This window comes from Spermophilus citellus (assembly GCF_964194105.1).
Source record: "Spermophilus citellus genome assembly, chromosome: X".
Taxonomy (NCBI): domain Eukaryota; kingdom Metazoa; phylum Chordata; class Mammalia; order Rodentia; family Sciuridae; genus Spermophilus; species Spermophilus citellus.
In genome coordinates, this window is record NC_138190.1 from 67,118,784 (window position 1) to 67,137,102 (window position 18,319).

The window sequence follows — 18,319 nt, forward strand, 5'->3', positions numbered from 1 at the left end:
GCCAGCCTCAGCAATAGCAAGGTGCTAAGCAACTCAGTGTGACCCTGTCTCTTAAAAAAAAATACAAAATAGGGCTGGGGATTGTGGCTCAGTGGTCGAGTGCCCCTGAGTTCAATCCCCAGTACCAAAAAAAAAAAAAAAAAAAAAGAACATTATCCTGATTTATTTGTGGAGTGCCAATGTATCATAAGAGCCCTTAAAAGCACCATGTTGGCTTTAAAATGGAAAAGGTCACCTAGAAAGTTTAAGGAAACCCATTTTGTTAAGACTGGGATTGGAAGCATATTCTTTTACAGGATATTCAGACAGGAATGCAGCCTTGACAGCACTTCAGCCTTGTTACACCCTAATGAGAAAACCCAATTAAGCCAGGTTGTACCTATACTTCTGATTACGAAATAATAAATGGTGTTACTCTACACCACTGAGTCTGTGAAAAATTTTGTGATCTTTAGGAGGCAGGAGGATCACAAGTTTGAGGACAGCTTCAATAACTTAAGGAAACCTTAAACAACTTACTGTCTCAAAACTTTTTTTTTTTTTTAAAGAGAGAGTGAGAGAGGAGAGAGAGAGAGAGAGAGAGAGAGAGAGAGAGAGAGAGAGAGAGAATTTTTAATATTTATTTTTTTAGTTCTCGGCAGACACAACATCTTTGTTTGTACGTGGCGCTGAGGATCGAACCCGGGCCGCACGCATGCCAGGCGAGCGCTACCGCTTGAGCCACATCCCCAGCCCCCTGTCTCAAAACTTAAAAAAAAAAAAAAAAAAAAAAAAAAACCTGAGGATGTAGCTCAGTGGTAAAGTGTCTCTGGGTTCAATCCCTGATAATCTATACCTCAAATTAACAAATTTATGTTACACCTCAAAGAACTAGAAAAATGGGGCTGGGGATGTGGCTCAAGCGGTAGCGCGCTCCCCTGGCATGCGTGCGGCCCGGGGTTCGATCCTCAGCACCACATACAAACAAAGATGTTGTGTCCCCCGAGAACTAAAAAATAAATATTAAAAATTCTCTCTCTAAAAAAAAAGAACTAGAAAAACAACAAACTAAGCCCAACACTTTTTATTATCATAATTATTAATATTGTACAAATTAATGGGTTTCACTCTGGCATTTCCACACATACATATATCAAGCTTTGATTTTGTCTCCCTTCCCTTCTCCTATCCTCTTCTACCACCTCCCATTCTGTGTCCCCCAACCTCTCCTAATCTCTTATAGCCTCACTTCTACTTTCAGGTCATTTTTTTCCTTTTAGTTTACACATGAGAAAAAATGTGTGATACTTGTCTTTCTGTGTCTGGTGTATTTTGCATAAAATGATGTCTTCCAGTTCCATCATTTTCCTGCAAATGATATTTTATCTTATGGATGAATAATACTACATTGTGTATATATGCAATATTTTCTTTATCCATTCATATGATGGGCCCCTAGGATAAATCCATATCATGGATATTGTGAATAGCACCTCAATAAGCAGGGATCTCTTTTGTATGCTGATATCATTTCCTTTGGATATATACCCAGGAGTAGTATAGCTGAATTATATGGTAGTTGTATTTTTCAGATTTGGGGGGAAACCTCCATACTGTTTTCCATAGTGGTTATGCTAATTTACATTCCCACCAAGAGCATATAAAGATTTCCTTTTCTTCACATCATCTCCAGCATTTTTTATTGTAGCCATACTGACTGGAGTGAGATGGAACATCAATGTAGGTTTGATCTGCATTTCCCTATCACTTTTTAAATTTATTATCTTGTAGTTCAGTGGTTTTTTCTTTTTTGTGGTGCTGGGAAATTGAGCCCAGAGCCTTGTGCATGCAAGGCAAGCACTCTACCAACTGAGCTATATATATTCCCAGCCCCATTTCCCTATCACTAAAGATATTCTTTTTCATATAATTATTGGTCTTTTGTATTTCTTCTTTTAAAAAGTGTCTGTTCAAATCATTTGTCCATCTTTCAAAATATTTTTATTACTGATGGACCTTTATTTATTTATATGTGGTGCTGAGAATCAAACCCAGTGCCTCACACATGCTAGGCAAGTGATCTACCACTGAGCCACAACCTCAGCCCCATTTGTCCTTTTTTTTTTTTTTTTTGGTCATGCTGGGGATGGAACCCATGGCCTTGTGCAAATGAGGAAAGCACTCTACCAATGGGCTATATTCCTAGCCCTGTCCATTTTTAATTGACTTACTTGTTCTTTTGTTGTTCAGTGTTTTTTTTTTTGAGTTCCTTATATATTCTAAATATTAACCTTCCTCAGATATATAGCTGAAAAATATTTTCTCCCATTTGGTAGATTGTCTCTGTTGATTGTTTTCTTTGCTGTGCAGCTTTTAAATTTGCGAAATCCCAATAGCTAACCAATAGGACTGTGCCCTTTCAAGATGAATGGATAAAGAAAATGTGATATATATAAACAATGGAATTATTCACCCATAAAGAAAAATGAAATTATGGCATTTGCTTAAATATAAATGGAACTGGAGACTATCAGGCTAAGTGAAACAAACCAATCCCCCCAAACAAAGGCCAATGTTCTCTCTGATATATGGATGCTAACACATAATGTGGGGGTAGGGAAGAATAGAAGTACTTTGGATTAGACAAAGGGGAATGAAGGGAAGGGAGGGGGAATGGGAATGGGAAAGACAGTTGAATGAATTTGACATGAATTTATATGAATTTATATATGAATATACGAACAGTGTAATTCCCCATCGTGTATGCATAATGTCAAAATACATTATACTGTAATGTATAAATAAAAAATAAATAAATTTGTGTAATCCCATTTATCAATTCTTGCTTTTGTTTTTTGGGCTATTAGACTCCTATCCAGGAAATCAATGTTTCCTATCCAGGAAATCAATGTTTCCTATCCAGGAAATCACTGTTTGTACCAATATCTTAGTCTTTTCTGTATGTTTTCTTCACATAGTTTCAAATCTTACCTTAACATCTTAGATCTATTTTGGATTGATTTTTGTTCAGGGTGAGAGATAGGGACCTAGTTTCAATCCTCTTCATGTGGATATCCAGGTCAAGGATGTTGGGGGAAAAGGCACACTCATACATTGCTGGTGAGACTGTAAATTGGTGCAACTAATCTGGAAAGCAGTATGGAGATTCCTTAGAAAACTTGGAATGGAACCTCCATTTGACCCAGCTACTCTACTCCATGGTCTATACCCAAAGGACTTAAAATCAGCAAACTGGAGTAATATAGCCACATAATTGTTTACAGTAGCTCAAGTCACAATAGCTAAACTGTAGAACCAACCTAGATGCCCTTCAATAGATGAACAGATTAAGAAAATGTGGTATATATACACAATGGGATATTATCAGCATTAAGAGAATAAAATTATGGCATTTGCAGGTAAATTATCCGGATAGAGTTGGAAAATATCATGCTAAGTGAAGTAAACTAATCCCCAAAATACAAAGGCCAAATGTTCTCTCTGATAAGTGGATGCTGGTCCATAAAGGGGGGGGGGAACATGGGAAAAATGGAGGAACTGTGATTAGGCAAAGGGGAGGGAAGGAAAGGGAGGGGACATGGGAGCAGGAAAGATGGTGGAATGAGATGGACATCATTACCCTAGGTACATGTATAACTACACATATGGTGTAACACTACATTGTGTACAACCAGAGAAATGAAGAGCTGTGCTGAAATTGTGTACAATGAAACAATATGCATTCTGCTGTCATATATACCTAATTAAAATAAATAAATTGAAAAAGACACACAAAAACCTTGTATTCTATACTTAAAATCGCCAAGAAGTTAGATCTTATATTAAGCATTCTTACTGAAAAGAAAAATAGTAAAAGTGGTAGGAGGAATCTTTGAGAGGTAGTGGATATGTTTGTTGGCCTTGGTACTGGTGATGGTTTCCAGGGTATATATTCATTGTCAAATTCATTGAGATACAATAAATATGTACAGGAGAACAGACTGAATACTTATGTCCCTCTCCCTCAAATACAGAGGTGGGCCGTTTGGGAGGTGATTAGAGTTGAGTTAGGCAATTCTACTATATGAGGACAAATTAGGCTCCATCTATTAACTAAGAAAGTGGGCCTTCACCATTCACCAGATCTGCTAGTACCTTGTGTATGATGCTGAACTATAGGAAATCATTTCTTTTTGTTTGTAAACTACTCAGTTTTAGGTATTTTGTTATAGCAGCCTGAACAAATTAAGGTATAAAGTTCTTTACATGTCAATCACACCTAAAAAAGTGGTTTACCTAAAAAAGGAAAATCAATATACTTTAATGATAAACACTGAATGCATTAGAAATAAGGAATATTGGGGCTGAGGATAGAGCTCAGGTGGTAGAGTGCTTGCCTTGCATGTACAAACCCCTGGATTCAATCCCTAGCAGGACACACACACACACACCAAAAAAAAAAAAAAAAAAAAAAAGGAAGGAAGGAATCTTATTCAACATGTTATGGACATATATCAAAAACATATGGCTAACATTATAATAAATGGTAAAAGAATGAAAGATATTTTTCTAAGATAGAAACAAGATAACAATAACTGGAAATTCTAGCCAGAGGAATTAAGCAAGAAAAAGCATCCAAATTGGAAGGGAAGAAGCAAAATGGTCTCTATTCACAGATGACATGATTTTATATAGTAAACCCTAAAAAAATCCACAAAAAAATCTGAGACCTACCTAACACATATAGCAATGTTGCAGGATATATATCCATTACAATCAAGTGTGCTTCTATAAAACAATAAACAATCTGATGGAAATTAAGAAAATAGTTGTATTTACAATAGCAGAAAAAATACTTAGCAGTAAATTTAACCAAGGAAACAAAACACATGCAGAAAACTGTAAAACACTGCAGGAAAAAAATATATATACTTAAATAAATGCAAACATCCTCAGTCTATGGATGGGAGGACTTTATATTGTTAAAATGACATTATGATCCAAAATAATCAATAAATTCAGTGCAATCTCTATCAGAATCCCAAAGACTAGTTTTTTTTGATAAAAATATAAAATTCCATTCATATGAATCTCCAGGCACCCCTATTAGCTCAACAATCTTAAAAATGAAGAGCAAAGTTAGGTAACTCATACTTCCTGATTTGACAAATTACTATAAAAGCTACAGTAATAAAAAATATGTGGTATATAAATTACAGACATATGACCCAATGCAGTAGAATAAAAAGTCCAGAAAAGAACTTCAAGGATGTCAACCATTCAACATTCTCAACAAATGTTACATGGAAAACTGGACATTCACAGGTAAAAAATGAAGTTGAAGCTGTGCCTTATACTACCTATAAAATTAACTCAAAATTCATCAAAGAACTAAATATAAGAGCTAAAACTATAAAATTCTTATAGGAAAATGGGAGATAATCTTGATGACACTGAGTTTTGTAATGATTTCATGAATATGATGCCTAACACAGTCAAGAAGAGATAAAAAGTGTAATTGGACTTCATCAAAATTAACAACTTTTGTGTATTAAATAGTATTATCAATAGAATAAATAGATAAACCATAGAGAGAGTACTGCAAATCATATAATCTGGAAAGGGATTAATAGCTAGAATATATAAAAACACCCACAACTTAAGAACAGATAAACAATCTAGTAACAAAATAGACAAAAGACCTGAACAGACATATCTGCAAAAAAATTTACAAGGATTGGGGGTATAGCACAGTGGTAGAGAACCTGCCTTGTATGTATGTTGGTGAAGATCTGGATAAATTGGAACTCTTATGGACTCCTGGTGGGGATGCAAAATGGTACAGATTGTATGGAAAACATTTTGGTGGTTCCTTAAAAAGGTAAACAATTGCCATATGATCCAGCAATTGCACTCCTAGGTCATATCCCAAAGCACTGAAAGCAGAGACTCACAGAGATGTTCATCAGAACATTACAATACACAGTAGCTGAAAGATAGAAACAACCCAAGTGCCAATCAATAGATGAATGGATAAACAATATGTGGTACATAAATAAAATGGATTGCTACACAGCCATAGAAAGCAATGAACTTCTGAAACATGATTCGGTAAGGATGAACTTCAAATACTTTTTGGTAATCAAAATAAGCCAGGTACAAAAGGAAAAATATGATATTATTTTACTTATATGAAGTATCTAGAATAGGCAAACATGTAGAGATGGAAAATAGGTTAGGAGTTCTAGGTTCTGAAGGAAGGGGAAATGGAACTTATTACTTAGTGGCTATGAGTTTGGAGTAATGAAAAAGCTTTGGAAATAGATAATGGTAATAGGTGTAAAACACTTTGAATATAATTAAGGCCTCTGAATTGTACACTTGAAAGGGTTTATTAGCTAATGAAGAGAGAGGAATTTCTAGATGATAGAAAGATGATCCCACTCTCTGATGAAAGCATTGAGCTCTAAATAATTTAAAGCTGACTGAACACAATTTGTAATAGAAGTTTAGGAACCCCCAAAAGAAGCAAATATGAATTTGAAATACTTTAAACATCCACGGCCAAGAGGACACAGGTTCATATAAAAAGGAATTCAGTTTCTCAAATTAACATATATGCCATGCTAAGACCAGAAAAAATATAATTAATATTTATTTATTTATTTTAGTTCTTGGCAGACACAACATCTTTCTTGGTATGTGGTGCTGAGGATCGAACCCGGGCCACACGCATGCCAGGCGAGCGCGCTACCGCTTGAGCCACATCCCCAGCCCGAAAAAACATAATTAAAGAAAATTGTGATGTCAATGTCTGATTAAGCTGGAAATGTCAACAAAAAGATAAATGTTATTTAAAAGAACCAATGGAATTCTGAAATTAGAGTATAAGAACTGAAATTTAATAATTCAATATAAGGGCACAAAAGCAGAGTTGAAGAAGTAGATAAACAAATCATGGACTTGAAGACAGATCAAACAGCTGGGTGTGGTGGTGCATGGCTGTAATTCCAGCTACTCCGGAGGCTAAGGCTGGAGGATAACAAATTTGAGGCCCATCTGAATAACTTAGTGAGACTCTATCTCAAAATAAAAATTTTTAAAAAGGAGCTAGGGATATAGCTCAGAGGTATAACACTTATCTAACATGTGAAGGGCCTAGGTTTGATCCCCAGTACTAGGAGAAAAGGCAGATTAAAAGCAATTGTGCAATCTTAAGAACAAAGAGAAAAAAGAATAAAGGAAAATGACCGCGGCCTGAAACAAATGTTAGACATCATTAAGTTTACCAACATACATATAAATGGGAAGAAGGGAGAGCAAGAATTAAACAGAATAACAAAATAATTGCAGAAATCTTCTCTAGTTTTATGAAAAATATTTATTCACACATCCAAGAAATTCATGGAATTCCAAGTAGGATAAATACAATGTGATCCAATAGAGACGTCTTCAGAAAGACAGAAAATGCTAAAAGCAGCAAGATGAAAATGACTTGTCGTTTATAAGATTAACAGCTTACTTCTCATTAGAAACAATGGAGGATAAGCAATCAAAATTAATAAATGGAAAGAAAATAAATGCCAAACAAGAATCCAATGTGTAGCAAAAATAACTTTAAAAGATGAAGGTCCACGTAGGAATGTAAAGAGTTTAAAAGTAATCTCTCCTGACCACACAAGAAAAAATGGAATAAACTGACAATCAACTCCTTTCAGATCTATCCAAGAGGTGAGTGAGATGGTGGTGTACATGAGTGCACCAAATATTGAGGAAACAAAAAGGCAAACACAGAGAAGCACAATAAAGCAAAACTAGAGGAGAATGAACTCCATTTGAACCAAGAGTGGTGTAACAATATCTAAATTTTAGTTGACAAATCACTGGAAGTTCATTGGGGAAAAGATGGAAATTTTAAAACTCCAGAGAATTCCAGTTTTGGGAGCAGCTTAACACACTTTGGTGAGTTTTACTCACCCTATCAAGTTCTCACAGTGATCAGAGGAAAAAAACCCCTCATGATTCTGGTAGGAGAAGGAGAAATGTAGATATTTTAAAATATACCAAAAGAATTTTGCTCTTTTGATAAAGGGCTACCATTAAGAGAAACTATTGCACTCATTCCTAAACAACTGTGGTTTTGCCAGAGCCTAAAAATCTTCAGGAAGGGGAAAAAAAAGAGAGAGAGAGAGAAACATTTATAAAGGTCATGGCCCAGGGGCATGAGTCCACTTAAAAACCTGAGGTCCAATAATAGGACTATATAATGCTTCTCCTTCCCCCATACCTAACCACTATATCAGTAGGGCCCTGGTATTATAATGACAAATATAACTGAAAGAATGATGCATTTTAGTTAATACCTATTTAAGCCTCTAGGGAAATACAAACAAATATGGCTAGACAAAAACAAGAACACTGGAGAAAAGTTTTTAACCTCCAACATTTATGGCTACAGCAAACAGTAACAGCCTAACTCCTCATCAGATAAATTAATATGCTATGAATACTAATGAACTTACATGCAGAATATATTCATTCGATCTCAGTACTTCCCATTCACCATCAACTCATATGGAATTTGAAATTAAAACAATAATGCCCATTTATCTTAGGACACCTCGAAATGGGAATATTAAGGCATAAATCTAACAATAATAAGACCCTGTTGACTATTCACACAGCACTGGTAAATAAAATTGCATGCATAGCAATGGTTAAATATGAGGTATCTGTGGCTGGAGATGTGGCTCAAGCCTCAGCGTGCTTGCCTGGCATGTGCGGGGCGCTGAGTTCGATCCTCAGCACCACATTAAAAAAAAAAAAGAAAAGAAATAAAGATGTTGTGTCCACCGAAAACTAAAAATAAATATTAAAAAATTCTTTCTCTCTCTTAAAAAATATGAGGTATCTTCTAATATGAACATTTTGTCCTTGAGCCTTTTCCTCCTCATTTCCTTCTATTTTCAGTCCAGTGGACAAGTACAGGCATATGTAACAGAGATGGTTGAACAAATTCATATCCAAAAGTCTTTTTACAGAGGACAAACTTTCCTATGAATTTCAACATAAAATATACACAATGTTCTATTTAACTAACTTCCTGGTCATACACTGGCAACCTCTTTAACATCTAGAGACTAGATGTTGCAAAATTTAGACTTATTTGTCCAGTATATACACAGCAAAACAAAATGCACAAAACATAGAAAACTGATGTCTGAAAATGTCCAAGTATGAACACACTGACCTCCTACCTCCTCCACATCACTGAGCAAGAACAGATAGTAGTACTCTACCGCTCACAGAGGTGGTTTAATAGTTCCATTCCCAAAAGACTATTTCATATGAATTTACAAAACTGGTTTACTAATTCTACTTTTGTCATACACTGGCAACCTCTTTAATATCTAGATAGACTAGATGTAGACTAGGAGGATTCATTTGTATTCTATATACACTATGTACAAATCAAAATAAAACAAAACCCATGGACAACTCTTGGCTCTCAGTAAGCACACTGGCACATTGCTCCCTAGGACAGGCACACAACTCTGTACTACTCAACCGGGGTTTGACTGTTGCATCCCGCCAAAAAAGAAACCATTTCATAAGAATTTTAACAAAATGAAATTTACAAAATGTGTTATATATTTTACCACTTCTACTTTTAACATATATCAGGCACTTTAGAACATCTAGAAAGCCTAGTTTTTTTTTTAAAGTACTTAGCATTTTCAACTATGTATACACTAATGAGGAATAAAATGCACGCGCAAAACAATGGTTATTATAGGAAAAATGTTACTTAAAACCAGTCTGGCCCAGGACCTTCTTCTCATGGTCAGTCTCCTCCATGTCCAACATCCCACTGAACAAATAAAACCACTTCCTAGAGGTGGTCTAACAAATCCATTTCAAAGTCAGTTCCAGAAGGCATTTCTGATTTTTTCAAACAAAATGGCCATGTTTACAAGACAAATTCATATCCATTTACACGACAAATTTCATATCCAACTCTATCAGACGGCAGGCATCCTCTTTACCTTTAGGTTGTCCAGATGCAGCACAAGTTTTAAAAGGTGGGGGGCAAGTTGAGAGCAGCTTTTTCATATTATAGACAAAGGCCTTTTACAAATGGCCAGGAAATCTTCCCAGAGAGTGGCGGGCGTTTCCAACTGGGCAGATGAGGCCCGTGACTCGACCGTTTCTCTTTGGTAGAAGGAACTCCAACCGACCCCAACACAAACCACCAACCACCGAACACCGAACACCAACCGCCCGAGGCCACTAACGGTTCCACCCGTCATCTTCCGGGGCTTCGCTCACCTTCCAGGACGGTTCTTGTGGGCGAGACAAGGTGCGGGTCTCGTGGAGGCGGCGCTGAGCGCTCACGCTGAGCGCTCTCGGAGGGCCTGTGCGGCTCCGCGGTCCAACACGTGGCCGAGTTCTCAGGCAGCCACTCTCCTTTTTGGAACTTGAAGCCCCAGCCAGCCTCCGCGGCATTCGGGGCATTGTTCGCGGCGTTGTTCCGCGTTGGGCATTGTTCTGCATTCGGGTCGGCGTTCGGGCGGGGCGTTTGGGGAGGCCGCCATTCTTCAGGCCATGCCACGCCCACCGCCACCCAAAAGGCGCCAATTCCCCAGAAGCGGCTTCAGCTGGGACCGGCAAGATTGAGCCAGGAGACCAGGCAGCCCGCGCAGTCCGTGTCCTGACTGGTTGCCGCCGCCATCAGGTCATCCATCCTGGGTGATAGGCTCACCTGTCCTTCACAGCCAGGGCCAGCCAGTGGGCAGTCGCAGCAGGAGCTCCAGGGATCTGCAGGGGAGGCTGCATCCTGTCCCAGGGGCCCCCAGCTCACCCGCTGGCCTGGGGCGGAGGGAGGGAGCAGTGGGTCCAGGAGAGCAGGCTGCACTCGGTTTCTTACCGTGCTCTCTGCTGGAACTGACTTGGCAGTTCTCTTTGGGGGCGAGAGCCATGATGGTGTTTATGATATACAAATACTAGAGAGTAATGAGTTAAGCTTCCTTTGTCTTTTGGTCAGTTTAATCTGGCTAACAACTATACTACATGTAGGATTTTTATCTTCTCTATTAAACTACAACGGTCACTATTGACATATCTTTAATACTTTTTGAGTCATCCATGTAGATTTTTTTAAATTTATGTATTGGTGCATATTAATCATATAGACTCATGGGTTTCACTGTGGCATATACATACATGCACATAGCATAAATTTGGTCAATATTTCTCGCCAGTACATCCCCATACTTCCTCCTCACTCACCCTGCTCACCTTCCTTTACCCTGGTGGTTTCCCTTCCATTTTCTTTCTTTCTTTTTAAATTGGTGCTTGGTTATTCGAACCCAGGGCCCAGAGCTTCATGCATGCCAGGCAAGCACTTTACCATTGAGCCACATCCTCAACCCCTTCCCCTCCATTTTCATTACATCCTTTTCTTCTTTCCTTCTAACTTCCACATGTGAAAGAAAACATAATTGTCTTTCTGAGACTTGCTTAATTTGCTTACCATGATGCTCTCCAGTTCCATCCATTTACCAGAAAATGTCACATTTCTTTCTTCTTCATGGCTGAGTAAACCCCCGTTGTGTATATATACCGTAGGGAACTAGGCAAGCTATAACTAACTGTATGTACTAGGCTCTATGCATGCTATCTTTGCCCAAGAGTATACAGAATGTATTTTATGAAAGGTCATAAGTCCTAAATAGAGATTACAGGTAATCTGTTTAACTCGTAGCAGAACTATTGCCTCTCACTGCAAAAACTGATTTTCTTTTCCATATGGCATACTGTATAGATGGGGCTTTTGTTTCTATAATTTGCTTTTTCTTATAAGACAGTGAATTAAAAACCTTATCTCCTAAAACAGCATCATGTTCATGTTTTGAGACACAATAATCCCTTCCTTCTAAATATCACTCTCAATTTATCAAATATTACAGCAAAAATAGGAAAAATTAAAAGTAATTTCAAATTTAAGGGTGTTGGCATAACTAGGCCTAAAAACTGACAATGATATCATAGTTGTTTCAGTGGTGGATGTAAGAACATATCAATGAAAACCTCATCTCATATACCATGTCACTATGGAGTTCTCACAGGAGTCAAGAGTTACTACAGGGAACTTGTCAAGGTATCCAATCTGTATTTCTTTTCTCTGCAATCTAAATTGCTAAAGAAAATGTCCATGAATTATACTGGTTAAAAATAGTTCACAGAGGGGCTGGGGATGTGTGAGGCACTTGAGTTCAATACTCAGCACCACATAAAAATAAATAAAGAAGGTATTGTGTTCATTTAAAAATAAATAAATGAAATAAAATGAGTGAGGGCTGGGGTTATGGCTCAGTGGTAGAGCACTTGCCTCACATGAGTGAGGCACTGGGTTTAATCCTCAGCACCACATAAAAATAAATAAATAAAATAAAAATATTGTGAAAAAATTAAATGAGTGAAAAACTTGTTTCTATTTCAGGTTCTTTTTTTTTTTTTTGGTACCAGGGATTGAACTCGGTTGAACTCAGGGGGCACTCAATCATTGAGCCACATCCCCAGCCCTATTCTGTATTTTATTTAGAGACAGGGTCTCACTGAGTTGCTTAGCACCTCGCTTTTGCTGAGGCTGGCTTTGAACTCATGATCCTCCTGCCTCAGCCTCCCCATCTGCTGGGATTACAGGTGTGTGCCACAGTGCACGGCCCTCTACTTCATGTTCTTTGATGGAAGCTTTGACAAATAGGCAAAGCATAAATATGTCAAAGAATGAAGATAAATCCTGGATAAACATTAAAACCAAAAAATCTGTTCTTAAGTACTGGAGATTGGCTACATTCACATGATGGGAAATCCAAATCATGATTAATTCACATTGAGGCTTTTAAATAATGGGGATGGATAGGAGTTATTGATTTTAACTTTTAAAGGTAAGATGTGACAATTAAGTAAAGACATTTATGCTTTTAGCTTTTACTTACAGAAGGTCACTTGAAAATACTGTCCATGTTTTGACAAACAAATTAAGCTATATTTAAAGTAAAGCTCTGATCTACTGGTGGTTATCAAGGGAATCAATAAAATGCTTTACTCTTCCATTCAAAAAATTCATAGGATTGGCAGCATTAGTTGTCTTTTTGAAGCAGACATGAAAGAGGGAATGAGAAAAATGAGGAAAAAAAAAATAACGATTATTTCTTGGGACTATTTTTCACTTTAATAAAATAACTGCACCACTAATTATTCCTCCTCAAGGTGCTATAATTTTAAATCTGATTTAGTAGGCTAATTATTATTTAAAAGATTAAATAAAATCCTTAATGTAGTACTGGGAAAAGAACTTGGGGTAAAATGAACTGTCCTCATTGACTTCAATTTCAATATTGAAAGCTGTCTTCCCACTTGGGAAATTATTTCCAAAATAAAAATGAAATTTTAAATCAGATCAGATTAAGATAGTTGTCTTAATTTCATGGAATAACTAATAGTAATGCTGTTAGAATGTTATTGTAACATATTCAAAACTAAGGATCCCCAGTAACACACAACTTTGCAGGTTACTTTCTCTTATGCCTTTCTTCAGATTAGAAGTAGTTCTCCAATATACCTATAGCTTAGAAACATTTTATGTCATAGCTTCAGATCGTATAAAGAGAATAAGTAGTCCACCTATATTTATATTTACCTGAGTCCTTTACTTTCACTGTATTTACTTAAAGTGACAGGAATGCATATTAAGTGATAAAGTATTGATAAAGGTTGGATAAATGGCTCATTTTAGAGTTTCTTTATCTCTAAAATGATACCATTGGAGCTGGGGAAATAGCTCAGTTGGTAGGGTACTTGCCTCAGATGCATGCACAAGGCCCTGGATTCAATACCCACACCACAAAAACAAAAAACAATTTAAAAAAAAACATGGCAATTACTGTGTTGCATACCTTAAATTTTTTTAAATAAAATGATACAATTGTTATGGAAATTAAATAAAATTAAGTAAAGTACATGGAAACAGTTCTTGACCCATAGCAAGTGTGCAATAAATGTTAATTTTTACTATTGTTATACAATAGAATGGTTATACTCACTCTTTTGTTGAGACAAATAACAGGCCACAGGCTGCAACCCAGTGTGCAACAGCAGCAGAGACATCCACAGAGCAGCCACTTCACATTGACTGGGAGAGCCTTTTTCAAACATGAATTCACACGGCCAATGCTGGTCTTAAATTCTTCTGGGGCCACCTACAACAAGGGCACTATCTTTAACAATTTGTGGGCAGCTTCCCACTACTTGTCTCTAAACATAAGGAAAATGTCTTATTACAAACATTTTAAGGAATTAACAATGTCTAAATATACTTTCTTCCCATCTCTTCCCATAAATATGTATCACATGGTCTTGGGAGACATCGGAATGTAAAACAATATAATTTTATGTTCCCAGATCTTAACCTGATGTTTGAAAACATCTTTTGAAATGACCAACAAATAAAATGACAGTAGCAAAACTGATGGTAAAAGATACCCACCAACCAGTTTTGTTACCAAATATTCTCATTATTAAGGCAATATTGTTTATAGTCTTCAGGTACTCTGAATTCAGACTGGAAGCATAAGACAATAATAATAATAATAATAATAATAAAAAAAGGGGCTGGGGATGTGGCTCAAGCGGTAGCGCGCTCGCCTGGCATGCGTGCGGCCCGGGTTCGATCCTCAGCACCACATACCAACAAAGATGTTGTGTCCGCCGTAGAACTAAAAAAAATAAAAATATTAAAAAAAGTTCTCTCTCTCTCTCCTCTCTCACTCTCTCTTTAAAAAAAATAAAATAATAATAATAAAAAAAACAAATACTACCAGAGGAAACAGAATTCAAGTTAGAACTTGGCAATACTACTGGATTAATTCTAAAATGGTAACTCTTCAACCAAATATTCTCATTATTAAGGCAATATTGTTTATAGTCTTCAGGTATTCTGAATTCAGACTGGAAGCATAAGACAATAATAATAATAATAATAATAAACAAATACTACCAGAGGAAACAGAATTCAAGTTAGAACTTGGCAATACTACTGGATTAATTCTAAAATGGTAACTCTTCAACCTTTCCTCCCTGGCAAAGTTGCAACATAACAATTTTAAGACTTGCCAATGTTTACAGGGAAACTTTACACTAACAAAAGATAATATCTTAGTAATTACATTCAAAACAGTCTGTTGATATTCAGCATAAAATGGACTCATAAGTGCTCTAAATTTTGAAAGTTGAAAGGTCTTTAAATACACAAATTTAATACTTCTAGTTACTACCTCCAATTCCTGGAAGGGCTGCTTGTGCCTCTCTGAAAACGACAAAGTCAGTTCAAAGGCATGAACATGACCAGCAATCAGATTGATACCAAAAATTCTGCTTGAAGGTTATACAATTCAAAGGTGTACAGGTTGTTCTCAGTAAAATCACATTTTTGGACCACACACTGATCACTCTTAATTTAGAAAGCTATCAGACGGCAAAATTTATGGGAAAATATTTCAGCATCAGAGTATGAAAGCAAAAATTATGAAATTGGCAGGAAAAGTAGGTATTCTAAAATGTAAACTCCTTAGTACATTAGGTACCAAAACTATAGAGCTCTCCTTTCCCAAATAAAAAGTTGTATTAAAATTTTTACAAATTATTACATTTTATCTTTTAACAGGTTTCTTGGAATCAACATACAAAACATATCTATTAGCAGATACTAAAGAAATAAATACATGACCAAAGAATTCATGACTATTATGATTAAAACATTAAGCATATAAGCTTTCTTAGAATTGTTCATATCATCCAATAAGGTTAATTGCTTAGCACATGAGTCTGATTTTCTTCTTAACAATCAACAGTTATCAAGCCATAAGGCTCAAAATTTTTCCTATATGACAAAAGTAAACTAGTTTCATTTTCCAACTAGACTGTCAATAACATGACATAATGGCAATCACCGTGTAAAAAAATAATTCCAATTAAGTGCCAAAATTTCAGGGGTAAAAATGAAAATAAGATTCAGAGAATCATGCCTTATAATTGAAAATAGAAAACACTCATAATTTATGCACATTAGACAATAAATCAAGAGATCTGAATCTAGTTCTTATTAGCGATGAAAAATCCCAGGCAAAATTATTACTTTTTCTCAGTCTTAGTTTTTCATTTATAAACCGGAATAATAATCTTTATTTTATATACTCACTGGGAATGGAAATTACATCTTAAAACTTCCTGAATGAAATACTCTGACAAAGAAATTTGTAAATCATATCTCTGAGTAGATTTGATAAAAAGAAAAGAAAAGCTGTCTTTTGCAAGGAATCTCACCTGAAAGCAGACAGTTTAATCAGGTAATTACTTATAGTCCACAGTTTTCCTAGATATTATTAAAAGGATATTATCATATTACATTATATATTATTTCATAATATGTTATAAAAGAGATAACTGCTACATTTTGGATGTAGATTCGGTGCTCTTCAGTTCTTCAAGTCTTCAGAGAAGATGATCTTTTTCTTTCTCTGTCTCTCTCTTTTGGTGTGGGATATTGAATCCAGAGCCTTATGTGTACTAAAACTTGCACTCTACCACTAAACAAGATCTCCAGCCTCTTGGTGTTCTTTTTAAAAAAATTTTTTTTTTTTTTTAGTTGTAGACAGACACAATACCTTTATTTTATTTTTTATGTGTTGCTGAGGATCAAACCCAGTGCCTTCCACTTGGGAGGCCAGTGTTCTGCCACTGAGCTACAACCTCAGAACCTCAGTGGACCCCCATGTCCTTTTTAAAAACAAGGTATCAAATTACTACCTTAAGATCTACCTCTCCAGGGTCTGGGATTGTGGATCAGTGGCAGAGTGCTTGCCTTGTACATGTGAGGCACTGGGTTCAATCATCAGCACCATATAAAAATACACAAAATAAAGATATTGTGTCCATGTATAACTAAAAGATATTTTATTGTATTTATTTATTTTAAAAATTTTTTAAGTTGTAGATGGACAGCATGCCTTATTTTGTTTATTTACTTTTATGTGGTGCTGAGGATTGGACCCAGTGCCTCACACTTGTGAGGCAAGTGCTCTACTGCTGAACCAGAGTCCCTAAAAGAATATTTTTTTAAAAAAGATTTACCTCTCCAAAAGAGAGATATTCAACTTTCTTTTTCCTAGGGAATTACTGAGTAACCAAGTAAAAGTTAAAATAAAGAAAAATACACATTTAGCTTCAATCTGTAGCATAATATCACTACCAAATCTCTTTAAATTCTGCATTCTGAATCAATAATACATTTTAAATATGGCAAATTATGATATAAACTCATACAAATCATAAAATTATTACTCTGCCCATTAACAAATTTAAAAGCTTAGAATCTAAATTTTTATTTTAAAGTAAATACAAGTACACTTCACAAATATTAAAAGTAAAGGGTGGGAGGTGGGATTGTGGCTCAGTGGTAGAGTGTTCACCCAATATGCATGAGGCACTGGGTTCAATCCTCAGCACCACATAAATATAAAATAAAGATATTGTGTCCACCTAAAACTAAAAAAGTAAATATTTTTTTAAAAAGTAAAGGGTAAAAAAAGTAACCAAGTAAAAGTTAAATGCAGAAATGAGTCAGTCCAAAGAACTGAGCTATGGAGCTTTAGAAAACTCTATGTCCACTAGGGAAGAAGGGTGTTAAAAGTCTGAGGGATATTAAAGCTAAAAAACAAAAAGGGAGGGGCTGGGGATGTGGCTCAAGCGGTAGCGCGCTCGCCTGGCATGCATGCGGCCCGGGTTCGATCCTCAGCACCACATACAAACAAAGATGTTGTGTCCGCCGAAAACTAAAAAATAAATATTAAAAATTCTCTCTCTCTCTCTCTCACTCTCTCTCCTCTCTCACTCTCTCTAAAAAAAAAGGGGAAAAGAAAATCTGTATTTTAAAAAAAACATGGTAAATGAAATAAATTATATGCCAAGGCATATGATTTCTTAATAAAACATGTTTTATTACATGTTTCAGGAAGTGAAAACAAAAACATTTCTAAAATGTGGCAATTTTCCTTCATCCCCACTAACACTTTCCACTTTTAACAAATAGTTTCAGTTTATACTCTTACCACAGACAAATTAAACATTAAAATATTCAAGTCAATAAAATTGAGAATTCAAACTTTTGAAGTCGTCAAATATAAAGAAGTAAAACTTTTACTGGATTTTAAAACAATAAACTAAGATCTTCATTTTGACTTTAAAAGGAGGCCAAGACTGTCTTTGAAAAAAACTGTAC

At 35.9% G+C, this 18,319-nt stretch overlaps 1 protein-coding gene and 1 long non-coding RNA gene across 2 annotated transcripts in view; one reads left to right on the forward strand and one right to left on the reverse strand.

The window, feature by feature from the left end:
- LOC308639171 overlaps positions 1-10,822 on the forward strand; it is a 247,633-nt gene extending 236,811 nt beyond the window's left edge. Inside the window, exon 24 of the long non-coding RNA XR_014019991.1 lies at positions 10,715-10,822. This is a non-coding gene — a long non-coding RNA (uncharacterized lncRNA). The remainder of the gene's footprint in view (positions 1-10,714) is intronic.
- The window catches only part of CHIC1 (cysteine rich hydrophobic domain 1), a 92,205-nt gene that overhangs the window by 59,470 nt on the left and 14,416 nt on the right, over positions 1-18,319 (reverse strand). Inside the window, exon 3 of the mRNA XM_081277268.1 lies at positions 14,088-14,243. Within this exon, the coding sequence (XP_081133394.1) occupies positions 14,088-14,243 (156 nt within the window). The remainder of the gene's footprint in view (positions 1-14,087; positions 14,244-18,319) is intronic.